This window comes from Colossoma macropomum, unplaced genomic scaffold, assembly GCF_904425465.1.
Source record: "Colossoma macropomum unplaced genomic scaffold, Colossoma_macropomum, whole genome shotgun sequence".
In the NCBI taxonomy this organism is placed as follows: domain Eukaryota; kingdom Metazoa; phylum Chordata; class Actinopteri; order Characiformes; family Serrasalmidae; genus Colossoma; species Colossoma macropomum.
The window spans coordinates 10,838,626-10,859,841 of NW_023494799.1; the positions used below are offsets into that span (position 1 = coordinate 10,838,626).

General features: G+C 38.6%; 1 protein-coding gene across 3 annotated transcripts in view; it reads left to right on the top strand.

The window, feature by feature from the left end:
- Positions 1 to 550: 550 nt before the first annotated feature.
- arid3a (AT rich interactive domain 3A (BRIGHT-like)) overlaps positions 551 to 21,216 on the top strand; it is a 44,302-nt gene continuing 23,636 nt past the window's right edge. Inside the window, exons 1-3 of one of the 3 annotated variants that reach the window (XM_036586248.1) lie at positions 551 to 865; positions 13,438 to 14,091; positions 15,108 to 15,390. In XM_036586248.1, coding sequence (XP_036442141.1) covers positions 13,742 to 14,091; positions 15,108 to 15,390 — 633 coding nt within the window. In that variant the 5' untranslated portion in view covers positions 551 to 865; positions 13,438 to 13,741. Of the gene's footprint in view, positions 866 to 991; positions 1,224 to 1,411; positions 1,666 to 13,437; positions 14,092 to 15,107; positions 15,391 to 21,216 lie in introns of those variants that run through there. The other 2 variants (XM_036586250.1, XM_036586249.1) reach the window with 2 other exon arrangements.

The following is a 21,216-nucleotide window of genomic DNA, read 5'->3' on the forward strand; positions in this document are numbered from 1 at the left end:
CAAATATTCAACGCTTAAATCATTCTGTAATTGTGCAACTGACTGAAAAAAGTCATCCACCTAAATTTGAGGCAGAATTTATGACTCCTCTGATTAGAGAAAATCCCCATAAAGTGCCCATCCTGATTTTGTGCTGTATTGATTATGTGTGGGTCATTTTGTGTTTCTCAATAACGTCATAAAAAGTTTCCTTCATTTTTAGGGGACTTTTATGAATGCTGATCTGCAAGGTCAAAGAGGCTATTCTCGGGTTTAGGGAACGTCGCCAAAACTTTACCCCGCGACAAAAGCTGCAGCACGTTTGTTCAACTCAGTCACTGATACACTGAGTCCCTCACATGAGACAGTCTCACTCAGAAGGGTTGACCTGCAGCATCGTGGACTGTTGTTTTGTAAGAGTGCCAGTTAAACACTTTTAAGTACACTTTAATGCAGAAGGTTATTCGTGTGAGTCTATTTCACCTCACACCCAACACAACCTGTCATTTGCACACGTTTCCTGGTGAGAGTGATGGTGGCGGGGGGGAAGGTGGCCTCCCTCTGATTCACAGGTTTGGAATTTGCATCTGATTGCTGTTTGTCAACCAATGGTTTCCCTCAGCCGCCGTGGACACGCCTCAGATTAGGCAAAGATGCGCTCTTCCTTCCAGATGATATCCTATGTCGAAATCAAAACGAATTAATACAGTATTAGGTCCGCACATATGAGCTGTACGCCGCACTGTATTTGGGGAAATTGGGGAAAAACTGTAGCTGCATCCAACACTGCGCCACCGCACCGCGGCGAGCTGTTGTTTTCACGGGGAAATCAGGAATGTGTCTTCCGGTTCCCAGGAGTGCAGAAAACAAAACGACAGCTGAATTGGTAAGTTTCGTTCACTTATTTTATGTTATGGGGGAATAAATGTGGTATTTCTTTACATGTTCTACTTATCTCTTATCATATGTGGTCCGTTTGCCTGTTTATTTTCTATGTCGAGCCCGATAATTAGCTGTAGCTTAGCCTACTAGCCTCACGCTTCGTATCAGTTACGGTGTATTTATAAAGCCCTGCCCTGCTGGCTCTTTACTTGAACACCCGTTCAATAAATACACACTAAAACAAAGACAAACAGACCTTTCCCTGAACTGGATATTGGTAATAAACAGGCCCTGTCACTGTGTGTTTCGGCACGACCGCTTATAATGGTGGAGGAATGTCGGGTATTTTATTTTTTACTGAGGTAGTTAAAAGTTAAGACGGTCCGAGAAACGTTCGTTAAGTTAGCTAACAGTTACGTTACTGTTTCAGGTTATCTAGGCTAACGTTATCAAAACCTTTAAGCCCAGCTCTTATCAACGTTAGTCGTTTATCTCTCCTTCTTCGATTTGGGGAAGTGAAATATTGATTTATGTTTATCTCTGAAGCTGTACACTTTTCCAAATGTAGTCAGGGAAGAAGAGCAAAGTGCTGAACTTTTTACCGAGCGGAGAGAAAACAAGTGCACGGCTAACAAAAGTGTTACTGGAAAATACTCCGTATGTATAGACGAGTTAAATGAGATTCGCCAGGTCGCAGCTTTGGTGGTTTCACGTACACAGAAATTATTTCTTTCACGAATATTTACACGGAATTACAGCGTACTGGAAGGAAAAAAGCTTTTGAGATGTGGTCTTGAAGCCGAGGTAGGCTATAACGAGGCTGTACAGTTCGGTTTGCTGTCTGCTTTCACTGGAAATGGGTACCTTATTAAGCACCGACAGGAGCTCGTCTCTTTACGTATAAACGTACGGTCTATACTGTTATTTCAAGTTCGCTGCGGGTCTTACAGGCTTCAGACTGGTGGCTGTGGTAAGATCGCACGTTAGTTTCGGCCGTGCTATCTTTACAGTTGAACGATTTGACGTAAACACAAGAACAATGTCAGGAACCCTGAAGGTAAATAGGCCACATGTGGGCTGACTGACTGCTTCTCACAACTTTTGGAACATGACCAACAGCAAATTGTGTGTGTGTGTGTGTGTGTGTGTGTGTGTAAGGGGTCCAACGATACACATACCTTCGATAGGTTTGATAGATGATATCTTGTGTGTTAAAAATGTCTTGACTCTACAGCCATTTGATTATATGGTGCAGATTTGCTTCAGAAAACTATACATTTTATTTCAAAACAAAAGAACACGAAAATGGCAGTTTTATAAAACAGTACAGGTGAGCTATAAGCAATTCAGAAACTTTGGATCATTGACAGTGGTTTCCATAACATATAGAAAGTGATAGCTCCTCAGTCACAGCTACAGTTTAAATGACTATATTCTGTTTCTCACCCTGATTATTTTGATTATTGTATACTGTATTGAAGTCATTACAACCTCAGTGTATATATGTGGGGAATTATCCCAAATAAAAGTATGTTTATACTATATTTATGTGGCTGTTGTATGAAAAAGTATGTTTTCACTTTAGCTTCACTCTTAAAAAAGATGATTCTTCAAGGGTTTTTAAGTAAAAGCAACGGTTCTGTTTAGAAGTTCTATATAGAGCTATTTCATGCTCAAGTGGTTCTTTGCATGGTGGAAACGTTCTTCACATTGATGGAGATGTGTTGTGTATGGCTTTTTGAAAATAGTTCTATACAGCACCAAATAGGGTTCTGCTACTGTTAAAAGCTTGACATCGTAACAGTAGAAGAATCCTTTTTGGTGCCGTATAAAACCATTTTTAAAAAGCCAGACACAACACATTCTCCATCAATCTGAAGAACGTTTTACCATGCAGAGAACCATTTGAGCGTGACATGGTTCTATATAGAACCATTGCTTTATCAAAGAACCCTTGAAGAACCATCTTTTTAAGAGTGTAGTGTGCCAGTATTGTGTGCTCTCTGTATTTCCACGCTTTGTTAGCCAGTTTGGGATTGGGATTGTGTAGCGTCTCATAATTTGCTGCCTGGAACTGAATAAAGACTCCAGCTGTTTTAGTTGATTGCTTTTTTTATTCAGGGATTATTTCGTTATCTGTTTAGCTCTGTCCTTTGAAAGAACATTTCTGTCTCAGAGAGAAGTCTGTCATTGTATGTATTTCAGTGAAGTCAGTGATGCCTCTCAAAGATGTTTTGAAGAACTTTTTTGGGTTGTGTAGGACGTGAGGGTGTAACAGGGCATTGTGATATTACAGTGTAGAACTGCTATGACATGCATCGTGGAGATTTGACAATGCATTGTAGAGGGTGGATCTTTTATTAATGATGGCGTCTGATGTACCTGCATTGTTTGAACATCAGTGTTTGCAAACAACCAGCATCAGTCGACAGGTCACACTCCTCCTCCCTCCCAGCTCTAGTGTCGTTAGTAAGTTGTGCAACAACTAGAGATGCTTCGATATGAGTATTGTGTGCCCATGCTGAAATCTAGTATTAGCATATGTACGTACAGTCATATACAAAAGTTTAGGCGCCCTGGTCAGATGACATGTTTTGTTGGCTTTCTAAGTGAAAATAAGTTCACACATCCTCTACTGAGAACACACCTCTGCACATTTTAATGCACATTCACTGCTGAATTGAACTTATTGGAGAAATAAAGCATAAATGGTGGCCTGTGCACTATTTTTTTTCTTTCCTGTGTGTTAAACTCTACAAATACATAGAAATTTAGCAAAAAAAAAGCAATTTTTAAGTTGTATCTAACACAACAGCAACAAAACATTTTTTGATGGGATGGGGGGCGGTGTTCAAACCTTTGCATACAATCTACTGATTCTGATCAATAAACATTCTGTTTCAGGCTAGTTACACCAGCGTTCACATTACAGAGAAATGTAACAGTCTCTGTAAGGTTACAGATGCAGTGCGATGAATAAAATGCAGATATTTTAGCACAGTAGCCCAGCGTCCCCCACCTAAATGTTCTGTTTTGTAGAGTATAAAGAATACATCATCTATTATTGGTTTGAAAAGTCAATCAAACTAAACATCTGTCCAATGCTGATCATTTTTCAAGCAAGTATCTGCCGATGCTGACAAGGTTGCAGTGTCGTTGTGCATCCCTAGCAACAACATGATTATAGCCATTATAAGCCTTTATTCAAAATTTGTGAGTGTTGTGAGAATGCTTGAACCCATTATCATGAAACGAATCATAGGCTGAGTCTGTCGTTACACCCCAAGTAGGATATATTCATTGTGCTGGATGCATAAACTATGCTTTTAGATACATGTGCCCAGAGATCAGTGTTTCTTAAGGCCAGTTTTTCCTGCGGGTCTCAGGGTTTGCTTTAGCCTCTATTTTCATGAGTCAGGTTGTTTGACTATGAAAAAGCTTTATAAGCAGTGTTTTGTTTCACTTCCCTTCATTTATAGTTTTATTTGTCCAGAGAAGTTCACCTAGAACACAACCAGTTTTACAACAAAACCCTAGAAAGTTTAGAACTACTTTAAAAGAACACAGCAGTGGTGACACCAGTGCTTTTACCAGAATGCAGGTTTCGGTGTACTCTGCTTTTACTTCTCCTTTCATATGTTTTCCATGTAACTGAGCTTAAGTCATTAAATCTCACAGATTAAGGAGAATTAGTAATCACAAGTTGCGAGTAAGGTCATAAAGTCCTAAAGTCTGAATCTTTGTTCTCATTATTTTTGGTTGTTGTGTCTGATATTTCTCATAAGAGAAAACTTATTGTGAAGCAAACCTCTGGTTTGTGATTGGACCTCAGTGGATTAGGGGCATATAATCAGCGATCCAGTTGAACTTTTCAAGAGGCGGTCTGCATAACGTAGGCTGTCTAATGAATAACATGCCTTGTTTACGGAGAATGTTTTTCACTACAAGACTTGTTCTTGCTCTGATGTATGCAATGGATTCAAATGTCAAACTTGGCAGCATGTTAGCTGTATGTCAGACGCAGAGAGTCTGCTTTTGATTGCCAAACGAAAGTCCAGCGATAGATATTTGCAGAAGTTTAAAAGTGTCTGGAAGCTTCTGTTCTTTCTTGAGAATATTTTTATCTCATCTTTGCCGGTGGATGTGCGGTCGCCGTTTCTGTTTCTTTTTCACGTTTGTTTCTTGGGTTCGGTTTAGACCACAGGATGTGACGCCCAGATTTGTTTGTGCTCTTTACATGGACAGCTTTGTGTTCAGCCTTGTCAGCATGCCATCATTTCCTGAAATGTCTCTGCGGGTACATCAATGTGATTCATTTCAGAATTGAGAGCTTGTTATGTGATATTTATTTTCTGCTTAGTAGTGAAGGAAAAGGACACACGTCGGACGTGCGACTCGACTGCTTCTCCAGAAGTGTCAAGTCTGAGACCACTAGTGAAAATGCTATTTTTCTTTCTTTTCTAATGTAACAGAAAAAAACTACAAATTATATTATCAGCATAACAGTTTGCATGAATAGTAGAATCTTTGAAATTCTAACATTTTAATTTCAGATTTTCTTAGTGTTTGATTGTCCTTGATTGTTGGTAGATCCAATCCATGCAAGAGTCGTCTGAACATAAGCTTTGCTGTAAGAGATAAGACTAAATAAAAACTAACCTTTTTGTACAAAGGCTTCAACATGGTCAGTGTCACAGATTTGCTTAAATTTGACTAGTGACCTAAAAATTCTGCAGAATCTTGAATATTTCTTTGTCACTTTACTTGTCGTAGCTTTTCTTTGCAGCTTAGTTTCCATAATTGTTCTGGGGAGTAAATGATACATTTTGAAACTTTAATAATGTTTACATACTGCATCAACCTGTATCTTTAATTTTAAAAAAGTTAGGAAAATGTGTTTTTTTTTCCAAGGTACGGGGACTTTAAGACGGTGACTTAAGTTTCTCTCCGAGCTATCTGTCATCTTAATAAATGTGACTGGTGAGAAGTAGGAAAAGTAAGACAAATTCTGCTTGAAAAACATTTTACTGGATTTTTTCAAGGCTTCTTATTGGCCTGATTATAAAGTATAGGTATAAATCCAGGCAAGTACAATAAGTATTAAAATGAGTAGTGTGTCTAATGGAGAATCGCGCTATAGCAGCGTGATCTGTCTTGACAACTGGCTTGAGAACTTGTTCCTTTTCTAACTTTGTAATTCAAATTAGACAGGTGTCTGAGGAGTAAATAAATTAGCTGAGTGTTTGTTTTTTTACCCAGGAGGGGTGTTTCTCTGTGAAAGAGGGTGTGGGATGCCTGGTTTCTTGTATTGATAAGACAAGGCACATGGAGAAAACTATCTGTAAGCCAGTCTTTCTAGGTTATTTTTCTTTAAGGATTGCAAATCTTTGCTCAAGCTGGCTGAACCGGTTTCCACTTGCCGTGTTACGAGGCAGAACTGGTGTCAGATTTCTTCACAGCATTTGCTGCCTTTACATTCAGTGGTATATCCAATATATGTTTGAAAATAGACATAGCATGGTCCAGTACAGCTGCCTGAACAGAGCTGCTTTTATCAGCTGTGGAAAGCAGTTTGTGTGCTCAGAACAGACACAGGGTTGTTTATGCGTTTATAACTCTAATAAAATTGTTGATGGTCTGCCATAGCGTGCTTGGCAAGCAGAACGTTCTTTTGTCGGAGCTGATGGATGCTGTTATTGTCGCTTTGCTTTGTTTGGTAGCACCAAAGTAGTAAGCTTTAACAGATTAGCTGTGTTTACAGAGCGGTAGCTGGCCTCCGTACAGGCCTGTCTGTTTTACCGCTGAAGGAAGGAAACAGTAGCTTGGCCACTGCTCAGCTGTTCCTTTGCCAAAATCCACTTGTTCTTGAGTCATTGGCACAGTTTTTCTGCGTTCCAGCCAAAGAACTAGGAGTAGGGGAAGAGCAGTGATTTCATGTTTTGGGCGCGTGCCATGTGGGAATCCCGCCTTTAATAATAGTGACGTTTTTCCTTTTGAGCCAAGATTCTTTTCCCCCACTCATGAATGCTGAGGACTCTGTCACCCAAAATTGTCAGGAATGTCAATTCAGTAGATGGAATATTGTTGCAGCCACATTCTTCTCTTTGTTTTACCACTCAAAACTATGAAATTGTTGGTGAAATTGTGTCCTTGCCCAGTAAGCACTTTTCTGGATCATTCGTCTCTAGAAAATGCATATGATTGTTCTGTACTGGAAAAACTGGATACATGTAAGATCATGTCAAAAAGACCTAGCATAGCTACTAAAGCCAGTGCCTGTGAGCAAGTTCATCCAGTTCGTTACTTTCAGGTCTGGAGATGGACATAACCTCTGTTGTTTCAGCGGTAAATTGATAAGGCTGGCTAATATCAGGCATACAAGAGAATTTGCCTGTGACGGTTGTGCTCTGTGTTTGGACTCCCTTTCACTTCCTTCTTTAACTGCACTGTAGTGGGGCTGAAAGATTCATCTTTTTTTTTTTTTGTCAAAATTGCAGTTTTTAAGTGCAAGAGCTGCGGTTTTTATTAAAGAATTATACGTCTTAATACATTTTAAATGGGGAAATTTTAACCTAAAGCAGGGCTTGTGAACTGCCTATAGATGAGTTAGACCAATCAGAAGCAAAAACATCTCTGTGCTGAATATTTGACATCACCATCATAGCTAACTGGTATTCTGCTGCTTCATGCCTGAAAAAGTGGATGATGTAGTCTTCTTGGCCAAAAAACAGGTCTGGAAATTAATTTATGGAAAATAACTGCATTTACATTGCAATCACAATATCGGTGAGAAAACTCGCAGTAAGATATTTTCCCAAATCAACTCTACAGTATAGTCTCGATTTTGTTAGGAACTGGGTCTTTATTTTCGCTCTTAAGATATTATATTAATATTAAAAATAAAACAAAATATAAAATCAAAATATAAATATTTATGCGGGCTGATACTGTGGGTTATTGGAAATTTTAGTCACTCAAAATCAGGCCCTACTGGATGTGACATGTCTCTATTTTTAACCTTCCAAAACTGAAACATTCAAATGTCACAAAATAATATTTAAAATATGAGGAAAATCTGTACTTTTACATTTTCTTAAGTTTCATATTTTCCATGCAAGACAGCAATTGGAAGACTGTCGCGCTGAGGGTCATATCAGCGGTACAGTTTTATATTTTTTTATTTTTGTGTGAAGCTTACTGCTACTTTTCAGTGTATCATATTTTTTTGCTGTATTGAAATAGTTACACCTTTACAAACTTCTGCACCTCAGTCTTTTATACATTAACCAAAAGAAATAGACTGTGGACACATGTTAACTGTTAATCTGTCACTTTGATTCCAGATAGAAACATGACTTCTTGCTCTTCTCAGAAGCTTTGTTCAGTGTCTCGAGGCACCACTGTAAGAGACATCAATGTCAATAAAGTAGATGGAGAAAGCCCATACAGTCTTGACCTGAAATGGTTTTGATATCTTTAGAAGATTTGTGATTAGGACGTCCTGGGTTGTCCAAAGAATAAAAGATGTACTTTTTGGAATAGACAGAGGTCGAGAGGTCTGGCTGGAGAACAAGATTAGACACCTATACTGTATTTTAGCCTTCATACCAAAAGGGAGCAGATGGAAGAGCAAGGTGTTCAGCAGAGTTCAGGCATTGTGCTGAAAGTATTTTTCATTCTTTAAGATCAATATCAAGGAGAAGGAGTAGAGTCTCAGAACAGAGATAATCGGCTTGGCTCTAACCAATATTAAGTTGAGAGGGTGTAGCAAATCAGAGAATTCGTTAGTTAAACGAGTGTGATAAAGTGGTTTCTCAATTTGATATATGTTTTGATACAGCAAAAATAAGGAGTAGCTAAAAATGTGCCTGTTAAAATGCTTGTTTCCATTTTCAGTGTATTAGAGCATTTAATATCATAAAATACAACAAACAAACTAAAACACTTCATCCATAAGCTAGTATGTTAGCCCAAAGCTAACGCACTGTCCACAAGCTAACATGCTTTACAGTGCAGTACCATGTGGTATGTTGTATTGTTAGATCTTTTTCTGTATTGCCCATTTGTTGTTTGCTTGTCTTGTTTTTGTTCTCTTTGCTTTTCCTTCAGTTGTCGTCATTTTTTGTGACTAAATCTGACAAGGACGGTTTCAGTATGTTCTTTAGTCATTTTTATTACATAGAAAGTCTTACAAGAACTGTTTGTTCTGTTGAAAGAGGCTGATTACAGTGTAACAAACTTGCAGAACTGGAATTTAAAATGGTTTTCTGTCATTTACAGTAACTGCCCCTTCTTCTCTAGTGAAAATATGCAAATGGCCCTCTAGAATGTGAAAAGCGGAAAATTGGAACACACCTTTTTCCAGTGTAATGTCTGTATACATGGTTACCCCAGATGCTTCATCTAGATATGTAATAATGTGCAAAAAATGCTACTTGAAAAAGATTCAAATGGAGTTTTCCAGTATCAGGTCTCCTTATTGACCTGATTATGAAGCATAAGTAAATCCAGACATGAAGAGCCATGTATGTATTTTCACTGTTTAACAAAACCACAGAGAGAGGAAAAAACAAAATATATTTGGATGCTTGCGAAATAGATGTTCAATACTAATAATTTTTTAATTGTATCTCATTTACTTGCATTAATTTTTGTGTTACATAACACAGGAAAAGCCTGTCGGTAGTTCTAAATACTACTTGTACTAATATAAGTTGTTCTGTTAGTCACCCAAAGAAAATATTTTGAAGTACTTTCAGGTTCACAGCCACATATCGCTCCTCAAACTGTTCTTTACAGTGTGTGTGGGCTCATCGGTGTTGAATTACTGATATATAACGATGAACGAAGCTCTCGTCAGACATTCATTAATCTTGCTAATGATTTGTAAACAAGGTCCTTTATTATATTTAGTTTTCTCCAAACAGACATACATCAAATTTCTTCATGCAGCGGTAGTTTTAGCGGTCAGCAGACTCTCATTTTACTCAAAGAAAGGATGTTTTTTGAGCTTTTTGGAGTTTTTACCGATATAGATTCTATACCCTCTTTTTCTTACCTAACTTAATCTGACATTAATGGTTAAAGCTCATGGTACTCCACCTAAAATGGCTGAGGAGAATAAGGAGATCTGTGTAAATAAGATTATTGGAGGTATTCCCTTCTTTACATGGCTCGCCATGTTAATCAGATTGGCCTTTCCTTCAGACAGATTGTGGACAACACATTGCTTGACTCTTGTGTGCGGCGGTCAGACACTGAGTGACTAATCTTGGTGGTGTTAATGTGTTTGACGGAGGTAATTTTACTTTCCAGTGAGATAAAGCTTGTAGCAATGTGGAAGGCTACTATGTGTTTTCTCCACCAGCAGAAACAGCTGAATGAATGGGGGATTTTTTTTTTTGCGGTGTACACTGCCTGGGTCGTCGTGTACTCTGCTGCTGCTGCATCTCACTTTGTGTTGCTAGTGTCATGTTACTCTGTTTGAAAGTGTGCGGTGAAAGACTGTGACGTTACATCCTGTCCTTGAAAGGAGGGCTGAGTGGTGTAAACAACGAACAGCTCGCCTTTTCAAAACACCAACACTGAAAAACGTCAGAGCCCAATTTAGCGACCAAAATCCTGATCACATATCTTTAATTTCCCCAGTTATTTTTCCACCCACAGTACAGCGTACAGTACAGTATTTCTGGTCAAATTAAGTTTCTTGTATGTGCATGTTAAGCGTCATGCCTGTTTCAAGGTCACATTACAAAAATAGTTTGGCAAAAAAACAAGTTTACACAATTTTCTCATTAACCTGAACATACGCAATCAGAAAAAAATGACCAAAGGTGTGTTGTATGGATAAAATGCAACCCTGTAGAATCCTAATTTTTGTATGTACAATATATAATACATGGGTTCATCGGTATTAAAATAACCATGCATTTACTTGTTTGGCCATTTTTGGTCAAAACAGTGCCAAAAAGAGCCATAAACCACATAAGAAAGTGTATTCGGGAATTCTCAACAACTTTGTGCAGTTTGTGGCGATATCTGTCCGAATACTCAGCACTACACCATCCACAGTGCCATTTGGTGGAGTATCTTCTTGAGGTGTCTGGAATTTGTTTATTTAATTTTGTCCACCACTAGGTATAAGCTTCCTTTACTTAGCTAGTAGCTCCAGTGCAAAACTACCAAAGCTAACTTAAGAACCCAAACGTGTCCTGAGGGGGGGGTATTCTATAAATTAGATTTTTCTTTTCCTCTTCCTTTACCTCTTTTCTGGGCCCTGGCAGGTTCCTTTGATTAGGTGTGCTGTGACAAGTTGCTTATAAGCCATAGCACAGCTGGGGATGTGGATGTGGGTCTCTTTATCTGGATGGAATTAGACCCTTACAGCTTTCCTTATCTCGCGTCCTGTTTGTTCAGACCTTGCAATCTTCACCACTCCTCCCTCGGCCCCCCCGGTGCATCGCTCTGGCAGAGGGGGTGGTAGGATTAGCCTATAAACTGTCTTTAACCTCCCAGGAATCTTATGGGCATGTGCCATTACCCCTGCCTTTGTGATATAGTATTAAGCTACAGCCTGTTCTACAGCATGTATGAATGTTGCTCATATTTCCATCTGCTGAAAGCTTTCCTAGAGAACATTTGTTCTTCTGTTAAAGTGTCTTGTTTTGGCAGTCTTTCTTGTGTTAAGGGAAATTGCGTTGCTTAAAAAGACTTCCTACCTCACACTTCTTATAAAATGTAGCAACCCAACTATATCGGTCTGCACTGGCTTTATAGAGGAATGTAATACTTATATGTAGAGGGTTAAAATGCATTTCAGCCTAGCAACCCAGCATTACCTAAACATTCTCCTTTCTGTACAATATATACATTATTGAATTTCAGTTTGAAATATCAGTCAAATCTAAACATCTTTTACGTGCCGATTATTTATTTATTTATTTTTAACTATTGTCTGCCGATGGCAGTATGATTGATATCATCGTGTATCAGACAACACTTGTCTTGGTATGAAATACCATAGACGCTCCAATTGCCTGTATTCTTCTGTTGCTTACCAGAATTGTTGGTGGACACATTTCAAATAACTGTTATAATCCTCTGATATATTTGATGTATGTTCATCAGTGTAGTAAGACACGATTTGTGATATAGCGCTAAGCTGTGGCTTTGCAGTGTATGTTGCCAGTATTTCCGTCTGTTAAAGGCTTTCCTAGACATTGTTCTTGTGTTCAGGGACATTGCCTTACTTAAAAAGACTTGTTACCTCTCCCTTTTTTCAAGAGTTGTTACCAGTGAGTGCAGCAGCATATGTAGCAATTTATGAAGAAATATTTCTGGTGTAGTTGTTGCCCAAATACAGTTTGATGAAAACAATCTGTTGAAAGCAGTCCGTACTAAAATTACCCTTACCTCTGCACTTTAGATGTGGCAAGTTAAGGAAAAAAGCCCTGTCTCACTTGTAGCCTTGCTTTCATTTATCAAGGTATGGAGAGTATATTCTTGTGTTTTAGCAAAATAGTTTGTTTGTTTGTTTGTTTTACAATAGTACACAGTACAGTATACAGTATCTGCTCACTCAGCAGGAGGAATTAAAGACAAAATGTGCAAAAACAGTAATTTTAAATAAAAAAAAGTATAACGAGGTACTTATTAGCCTATGTGTCAGTGTGGTTAATGAAACACAGCCAAATTCAACAGTTTAAAGCTACTATCATAGTTTGAAAGGGTGAGCTATATGGCTTAAATGCAACATTACAGTACTTGGAGACATTTTCATGATGTGCGACATGAATCTTGACAATTTTTCTGAGGTTTACTAACAGGTTGGAAAGGTCAAAACGGTAGTGACATATGTAAATGGCTATGAAACACAATGAGAATGGAGTATATTTATTTCCTAAATTCATTGTTTAAAAAAAAAAAGAAGGAACAGTTGGTTCGATGTACAGTACTCTAGAAGTAGAAATAGCCATGACTTATTCTGAAAAAAATCCTGAAATTTAATTTGTCATGATAACGAAAACATATCATGATGTTGCCCACTAACGTTCCGTTTGTATTCCCATCCCAAAACCCCTTGTGAGTCATATAATCATGCCAACTTGTTTTTCTGAAATTCCTTACTATAGCTGTGAGCTCCTTCTCAAATTACGTTTCTCATTATTTGCAGTACATTTTGTACACAGTCTCTCTCTCTCTCTCTCTCTCTCTCTCTCTCTCTCTCTCTCTCTCTCTCTCTCTCTCTCTCTTTTTATTATTTTTTTTTTTTTTTATTTTTTTCAGAGTGCAGTGGCCGAGAAATTGAATCTGGATTGGATTTCCACTTATTAGGGAGTTTTTCTTGATCAGTTGGGAGTAAAAAAGTTTGGAGTGGATAGAAACTGGTGCTGTTGCAGTGTATACAGTATGTGATATCTGTATAGCTTAACTAGGGCTATATGGTATCCGGAGCGCTGTGTGGTCTCTACAGTTAAGAATATCCCTTGATGCAAAGTTTGATATGGAAAGAACATAAATGGATGGAGGTGCATTTTTATTCAGCATATTTACTGATGTCCTCTCTTTCTCTCTCAGGCCCTGTTAGAGCTTGGCACTCTGCGTGGGGGGAAGATCCTCTTCTCTGAAGCCTGCTGCAGTCTGTAGTGTTGGCAAAAGCCTTGTCTTCCACAGAAACTTGGTCAAACACTCAGGAACTTCCCTCAGTATCGATCTACTACAAAAAACGGAAGCAGTTTTTGTGAGCTCTGGGAGTTAATAAGTATTCATCCTTTGTATTAAAAGCCCCACTCTTTATAAGCTAGCGGGCCTGATTGGTGCCTCTTTGTTGGAGAGAGGAGGCAAAGGAGGCGATATTGCAGCAAGTCCTGTTTGCCTGGAGATGAAGCTGCAGGCAGTGATGGAGAACTTGCACAGGCAACAGCAGGCCAAACTGCTCATGGAGATGGAGCAGCAGCAGCAGCAGCAGCAACAGGTGGGACAGTTGCAGAGCTCTCCCCCCACAGGAGAGGAGCTGAAGTTAAGTTCCACCTCTGAGGCGGAGCGCGCTCAGATGGCTGCGCTGGCGGCCATGAGGGCCGTGGCGGCCGGACTGCAGAGACATCCGGCGGCCGACAGCCCAATGTCTCAGCACAGCAGCGCCGGAGAGGAGGATGAGGATGAAGGAGAGGAACAAGAGGAAGGAGAAGAGCAGTATAGGGATATGATGGGGTCAGAAGAGGAGGAGCAGATGTAAGTGGGCAGTCGTATGCTAATAAATGCCAATAATTACAGAGACATCAGCTTAATCAGCTGAAGTTTAACAATCAAAATTACACATTTTTTGTTACTGTACTACTATAGCTGGTCTTAGTTACATTTGTCTGAGAAACTAACATGTTAACACATTGTCCTTAAAACACCTTGTACAGAAGGCAGCAAGACCTCATCAGCATCCAACGTAGCAGTTAACTCTGTTAGCTCATTAGCTAAAAGATTATAAAACATGTTTTCAAGTGTATTTCTCTGTGTGCTGTTTTCAGCCGATTTGTTTGTGTTTTGGGTTTTCTTTCTCTGCAGATAACCAGATATCCATTCCTGAGCTCTTGCAGATACTTGAATAGCAAAATTAGTTGGAATGCACCTGCGTAATGTACAGCAGTTAGCATTATGCAAACTGCATGCCTAAATCATCACCTGCCTCAAACTTGCATTGTTTTACCTTAACAGTATGTCATACAGTGTTAGAAACCAGGGGGAATTTTTTTGTACATTTGCTTTTTTGCCATCGCTGTAGTATGATAGTTTTCTAAAATTCTAGCTTGGCTCCCTCTTTATGATAGAAGTACTGCTGTATAGGATCTTATTGTTGTAAACTGGCATCAGTAGATATGAGTAGTTTTAACAAAATGACAAAACATTTAATCTCAAACTTTTGACCATAGTAAGTAATAAGCAGCAGTGATGCTTTTCAGATCAATCACACTGTAGATCCTCAGTCCTTGTCATGGAGTACCACTGCCCTGCGTGTTTTTCCCATGCTCTAAAACAGCATGTTCATATCAAGAAGGGCTTATTGATTAGTTCAGTAGTTGTAGTACTTGTGAGGAGAAAGGTGTGTTGCGCAAGAAACTCTAAAATGTTCAGGGCTTTGGTCCTCCAGGACGAGGTCTAAGATTTATTGTATAACTTCAGCTGAAGCAAACTTTATAATGGCTTTTTAAATGGTTTTAAATGGTTTTCCTTTTTGCCTTTTGCTTTATGAACAGAAAGCAGAAGTGGGACGAGGATGACTTTGAGGGAGAGATGGAGGACGACTATGATGATGACCTTGCTGATGAAAGTCTGCAGGCAGGCCGTGAGGCTGTAGCCCCAGGCAGAGGAATCCTGCTCCTGCCCCATCGTCAGCTCCACCCCTACTCACAGCAGCTGAAACCCCGGCCGGGGTCCGAACCCGAGCCCCGAGCCTCCAGTCTGTCAGTCCACCCCTCACACAGCCAGCTTCATGGCCAAGACCACGCAGACTGGACCTACGAGGAACAATTCAGACAGGTAGGCTTGTGTGTTAACCATACATGAAAACCTCACTCAGTTCGCTGTTTTGAATAATTAATTTGCCATTTGCGTCAATCGGTGGATGGTGGGGCCGCTCCTGGTAAAGGGGACAGTCCCCTGTCCCCTAAACGCAGCACAGCAGTGGTCCACGATCAGATAACATCTCTAACGTCTTTCCGGAGATTTGTAGCAGGTTCTCTTTTATCCTGGTTTTTGTCAGGTTTAGAAGTTAGCTGTTGTTTGCTTAAAGAAATTCTACAGTTGTACTGTCTCAACTTTAGCTCTAATACTTAAAGGAAAACCATAGTAATGTTAACTTGCAAAATCAACTTAACAATGAAATGAGCTGTTGTTAATATTAGCTAACAGTCTAAGCAGTTGGAAATGAGCGGTAGAGTAGGTTTCGCGTAAGGCAGTCAACTTCATTTTTGTCTGAAATTGATTCCGTTTTTGTAGAACACATTGATTTCTGTGGATGTAACCGCTGATCTGTTTAGAAACCAAACCACTCTGTAATCTTTATTTGATATACACAGTCATTCCAACAGATCGCATTAAACTGGCAACAAAAATAAAAAACCTAATAAAATAAAAATAAAATGAAAATGCAGAACTATGATAACAGTGTTGTATAGTGAAAAAAATCCAGCCAGTTTGTTCTGTGAAATCTGTTGGGTTAGTAACATATTGAGCTATTTTTAAACAGCATGTAGCGGTGCTGCTGGAGATGGGTGCACAGGTGGTTTTAGCACATCAGCTCACAACATTAAAGAATGTTTGAACACTAAGTGGTCATCCATCAAACCACATAAGGCAAGAAAAACAAGTCAGAAATCGTTCTGTTCAGATGTAGAGTTGGGCGATGTGACAGTATTTCATCATATTTTGGAAATTTATCTTGCGATACACCACAGTATACTTTTATGAGCATATTTTTGATATCATCTGTTTTAAAGAACACTGACCAACTGCAGGTTTCATTGCAAAGAAAGCGTAATTAGTCCTGTACATTTGGATTTATGGCTGTATGTGGAAAATCATTGTGTTTATAGTGTTTGATAGTATTTTTATGTGGCCCTGCTGTTTTTTCAGCTGTTTGTCTTAGCCTATCAAATATATAGTGGCTATCATTAAAATGTCTTCAAGTATCATGATATTGTGTTTTTTGCAATACTGCCTACCACTAATCACTTTACACAGTATTGCATGTCTGTGTGAGTCATATCTCTAATGGTCTGTTTAGACATTTGAGATGTAAGAACTGGAGTCAAACCACAAAAAAAAGTTTTTGTAGATGGATATTGTTGCATTAGAAGAAGTTTATTTAGACTTTAAAACATAAGTTGGAAATTATTATAAATTCTAAGGAGTTTTAAAAGCTAAATGCTTCTAAAATGAAACTGAAATCAAAAGTGAATATGCTGGATTGCTGATATGTCAAAACTGGTATGTTGGTTAAAATTTGCGGACTGGTCTTTTACTTCCTTGATGGACTACATTGTTACAGTGAACTCCGGGTTAATCACTGTCCTTACAGAAACCCTGGCGCTCACACTGCGAGATTAAACCACACTTGTGACTGACATCCTGCTTTCACAAAGGTCTTGTTTATACAGTGCTCCAGTACGGTTGAAATAAATTAAATAAGATAACTTTCAAATTGATTTCATGTAATTATGGAGTGAATAAATTAGATAAAGACATGCAGTCTTGATTTTTTGCAGCTGCGGTAGGAGTTTATGCTTTCATGCTTGATTAGAGAAACTGAAAAGAGCCCCTCATGCTGCATTTTTGTTTCTAATACCCAAGTCCGAACCCCCCGCGGCCAGTTAGTGTTTCACCCGCAGCCTTTTCACAAAAGACAAAGCAAGTGCTCGTTCCCCTCAATTAATAAAGTCATTGCTGTCTTAGAATTTGATCTACCATGCCGTCGTGTGTGAAGCCTGCTGTTTTATGATGGCGTGCACCAAACTGCACGTTTTAGCCCAGTTTTAGTGTCATCTTATTTTTATGTTAAAAGAAATTTTGTATTGTATACAGTTAATCAACTAAACTTGATTACTCAGTTTTAAAAAACAGTAAAATCGATCATCATGATGAAGCAGCAGTGAGTAGTTGCCTATCTGCACGATAGCATATTTTTTTAGTTCTCCTGCAGAAAACAGAGCCTGGTGAACTTAGCAATCTATATGCATTTTTTGCCACAAAGTTTTGTTTTATTTAATGCCACTTTTTTTTTTTTTAGTGAATGGCTGTGCTTGGTTGATCAGTGAATGACTTGCTGTATGTTATTTGGCAGGCAGAAACACACATGCAGATGTTCTGATCAGATGACTGATGAGAAAAGGAAAGCGTCTGCTCTTCCTGATGCCTTAGTTCTCCTGTCATGTGACATGTAAAGTACATGTGTGCTGCATATGTTGACAGTTGTTCTGTCCCTACAGATTGAATGGTAGAAATGCTGTTAAGCCTTAATCGAATGTTCTGTTTGTAGATAGATCTCCGTATCACGTTATCACCAGAAAAAGTGGATTTTGGTGACAGTTAATCAAGAGTTGCAGCGTTCTGTCCGTTAAGATAATGTTACGCAATTGCCATTTAGGGCCGCTTGTGTAATGTATGGCCAAGACACTGGGTCCCCTCCCCCATCGCTCTTTATAGGAGCATAACAGAAGAGGAAGCTTCTCAACACAAAGGTCAAACTAACGTCTCTCCCATTTTTGTATTTGATACATTGAAGTGGTCTGGTGAATGACATGAGTGTGTTGAAAGTTTGGGGACACAGCTTTCTTCTAGCTTTTCTTTCATTTTTTCATCATTTCATAAACTGAGGCCACAGAGGGTAGGGCATGCTAGCAGGAGTTTTCCTTTTTGTTTCTGTAGGTTTTTGGATTCTGCATATCAAGCATGGTGTTTTCAAGTGTAACAGAGAAGCTCTTGGCTGTTGTACCCTCTCTTGATCTTCAGTATGAACAGAGACTATAAATTGCTTGTTTAATGTCTTCTGTAGAACCTGGGAAGTAGTTGAAATTGGGCTGCGTTTCATTCTGCTGCCGCTCAAGTTGTTTGAACGGATGTTCACTGACCAGGGTCAGAGAGTGAAAGCAACAGCTTTTTATCACTATTTCTCTTTTTCGTTCCCGTTGTTAAAGTTAACTGTAAATTGTTAGATTCTGACACGTTGTTGTAGGCCTCTTCAATCACTGTAAAAAAAATGGCTCAGCAGATCTACCTATAAAATTAACTTTGTGTTGTAACTAGTAAATTGACTATTTTTATTCAATGGCATAAAAGAACCACTTTTGGTTCCCTGCAGAATTTTTCAGTGGATGATGAAGATTTTTTTTAATGAGATGTGCGAGTGTGAAGATCATGTTAAACCTTTAAAGAAACTCCACACAATAAAAACACTTTATTCCTATTAAAGCACTGTATGTACTGGCCAAGAACCAGTGAAGAACCATTATTTTTAAGTGTGCAATTAAAAAATAACTGTTAGAAAATGTTTATTTCAAATTTCAACATTCTAACAAGTCGTATATGTATGTATATGCCTGTGTGGGTGTATGTAAATGTGTATGTATGGGATGTGAAGGGTTAATGTGTGGCAGTTTATTTTGGGCAGGTGGGTGGAGGCGATTTGGAATGTGCCTGAGGGAAAGTGATAATCTGTCCATTCTGGACTGAGACTCGAGCAGAGTACACCAACACATCTCTCTTATCCAGCGTCAGTTGGAACCCCTCCCTGGTACAGCATGACAAAACTTAATATCTCAGGTGGAAATTTGATATTAAACATGCCATTAGAGCGTGGACTCCTTCACAAGATCACCCTGCAGCAGGACAGGTTTCCCTTCAGTGAACTGAGAAAGGCTGAGTCTGTGAAGACTGTCTGCGTGCCCAGCTTCTAATTTTGATATGACTATAATTAATCGCGCATTAAGGCATACTGCCAAATTGCTTCTGATAAAACTATCAGGCCTGGCCATGTAGCCGAATGAAGAAAACAAACTGATTTATTCCTTCATATCAAAATATAACAGCATCCAGTCACCCCTGCCAAGAAGACAGATTTGTCACTTGTTCTTTTCAAGAGCCAAGTTTGTGGTTTTTGGTTAAACGCGAATACAGTTGCGAGCGGGTTAACTATTTTTTTTGTTTTTTGAACGCTGTCCCGGCTTCCTGAAAACTTTTATTGAAGGCATTATTGGGGAAGGTTCTTTTTGTGCATTAAACTAAGCAAATTTTCATTTTTAAACTAATGTCAGAGCTTCATAAACACTTATACGTACATTTATTTAGTTGACAGATGCTCTTGCAGTGTAAAATTTAAAGCCCCCTTCAAAATGAATTAGCTTGTAAATGGTGGGAGAATTTTGGTATTTTAAAATATGCATTTGTTGTTGTTTTCTGTTTTTTTGTTGTTAGTTTTCACCAAAGCTACCCAAAAACTGTGATACATTTTGTTTCCTTGTTGAGTTATCTATTATTTTTCCTTTTATTTATTTATTTTTTTAAAAACCATATGTCGTATACACTGTCAGTTGGTCATGGTCTCCTATTACACAAACTTCCTGAGGCAAACGAAAAGGCAGAAACAAGCTTTGATGTCTGATCTGTATTGTAAATGCACCCAGCAGGCCAAATGCAACCCAGATGGACAGTAAAGGAGGCATGTCTTTAAAAATTCATTACACCCTCTATAGTGAGGCTCCATTTGAAAGACTTGGTATTAAAGATTGATGCTTGTAGTGGACTGGGGAGGGCAGTGGCTATTGAAAGCACTGCACTGAATTGGAGATAACGCCTCATTTTCATCCTGTGCTACAGAAAGTGCTGCAGTGAGCTTATATTTACCTACAGTGTATTATTTTGAGCATAGTACAGCGAACTACATAGTGCAAAGTTTAGCAAGTTGATTTTTATGTTTGTCACTTTATTTGGGTTTGATTATACATTATTTATGTGTTTAAAAGTGTACGTTTAAGTATTGAGTGTATGTCCGGTCTTGATTATAGATCACTTTAAGTGTGTGATAACTAATCTGCTTGTTTTTTGTATTTGTTGTGGTTTATCTCAGTTGGATACAGACATACAGGCTCACACGTGCACTATTTTGCCTGTTGGAGAATTGCCACTACTCTAATTGTCTTAAAAATTTGTCATCATGACATCATGTATCTGTTTTTAGGGATTAGCTCAGACAGATGTCTCCCTGTGGTCGTCCTCTTCAGACTGCATTAGCCAAAGAGACAATACTGTCTCAAACCCAAGCAGTGGACTTTGGGTATTTGCATTGGAAATAAAATTCTTTAATGTTATCCTCTAGAATTAATGTGAGCATTTCTAAGTTCAGCTTAATGTTCTTTCAGACTATTGGGGCTCTTTTTTTTTTCTTTTTATGTTTTAAGGCAAAGTGGGGAGAGGATGGGCTGTTTGCAAATGCAAATCATTAGAATCTGAAATTACTGGAATGATAAAATGCAAAAAAATAAAATGCTGACCTTTTCCAAATTGAAATTGCTTTGAACTCCAGATATAAGAATATTGACTGAATATTCCCTGGAAAGTTGTGAAAGCTATCACATCCCATATATTCACAGATAGCCCTCTGTTTAATTCTACAGTACATTTGTTTTGTACTAATAAGCTTCTGAAATAATTTTGACTTTTTCACCAAACAGCTACCAAACAAAACACCAAATAAATATACCGAAATGTATAAATAGGCTGTGTATTTCTAATTGGATTGTACCTTATTATTTGAAGTGTACCACAGTAGTTGATCAATGTTATTTGATTAGTCTAAGACTGAATGGTAGG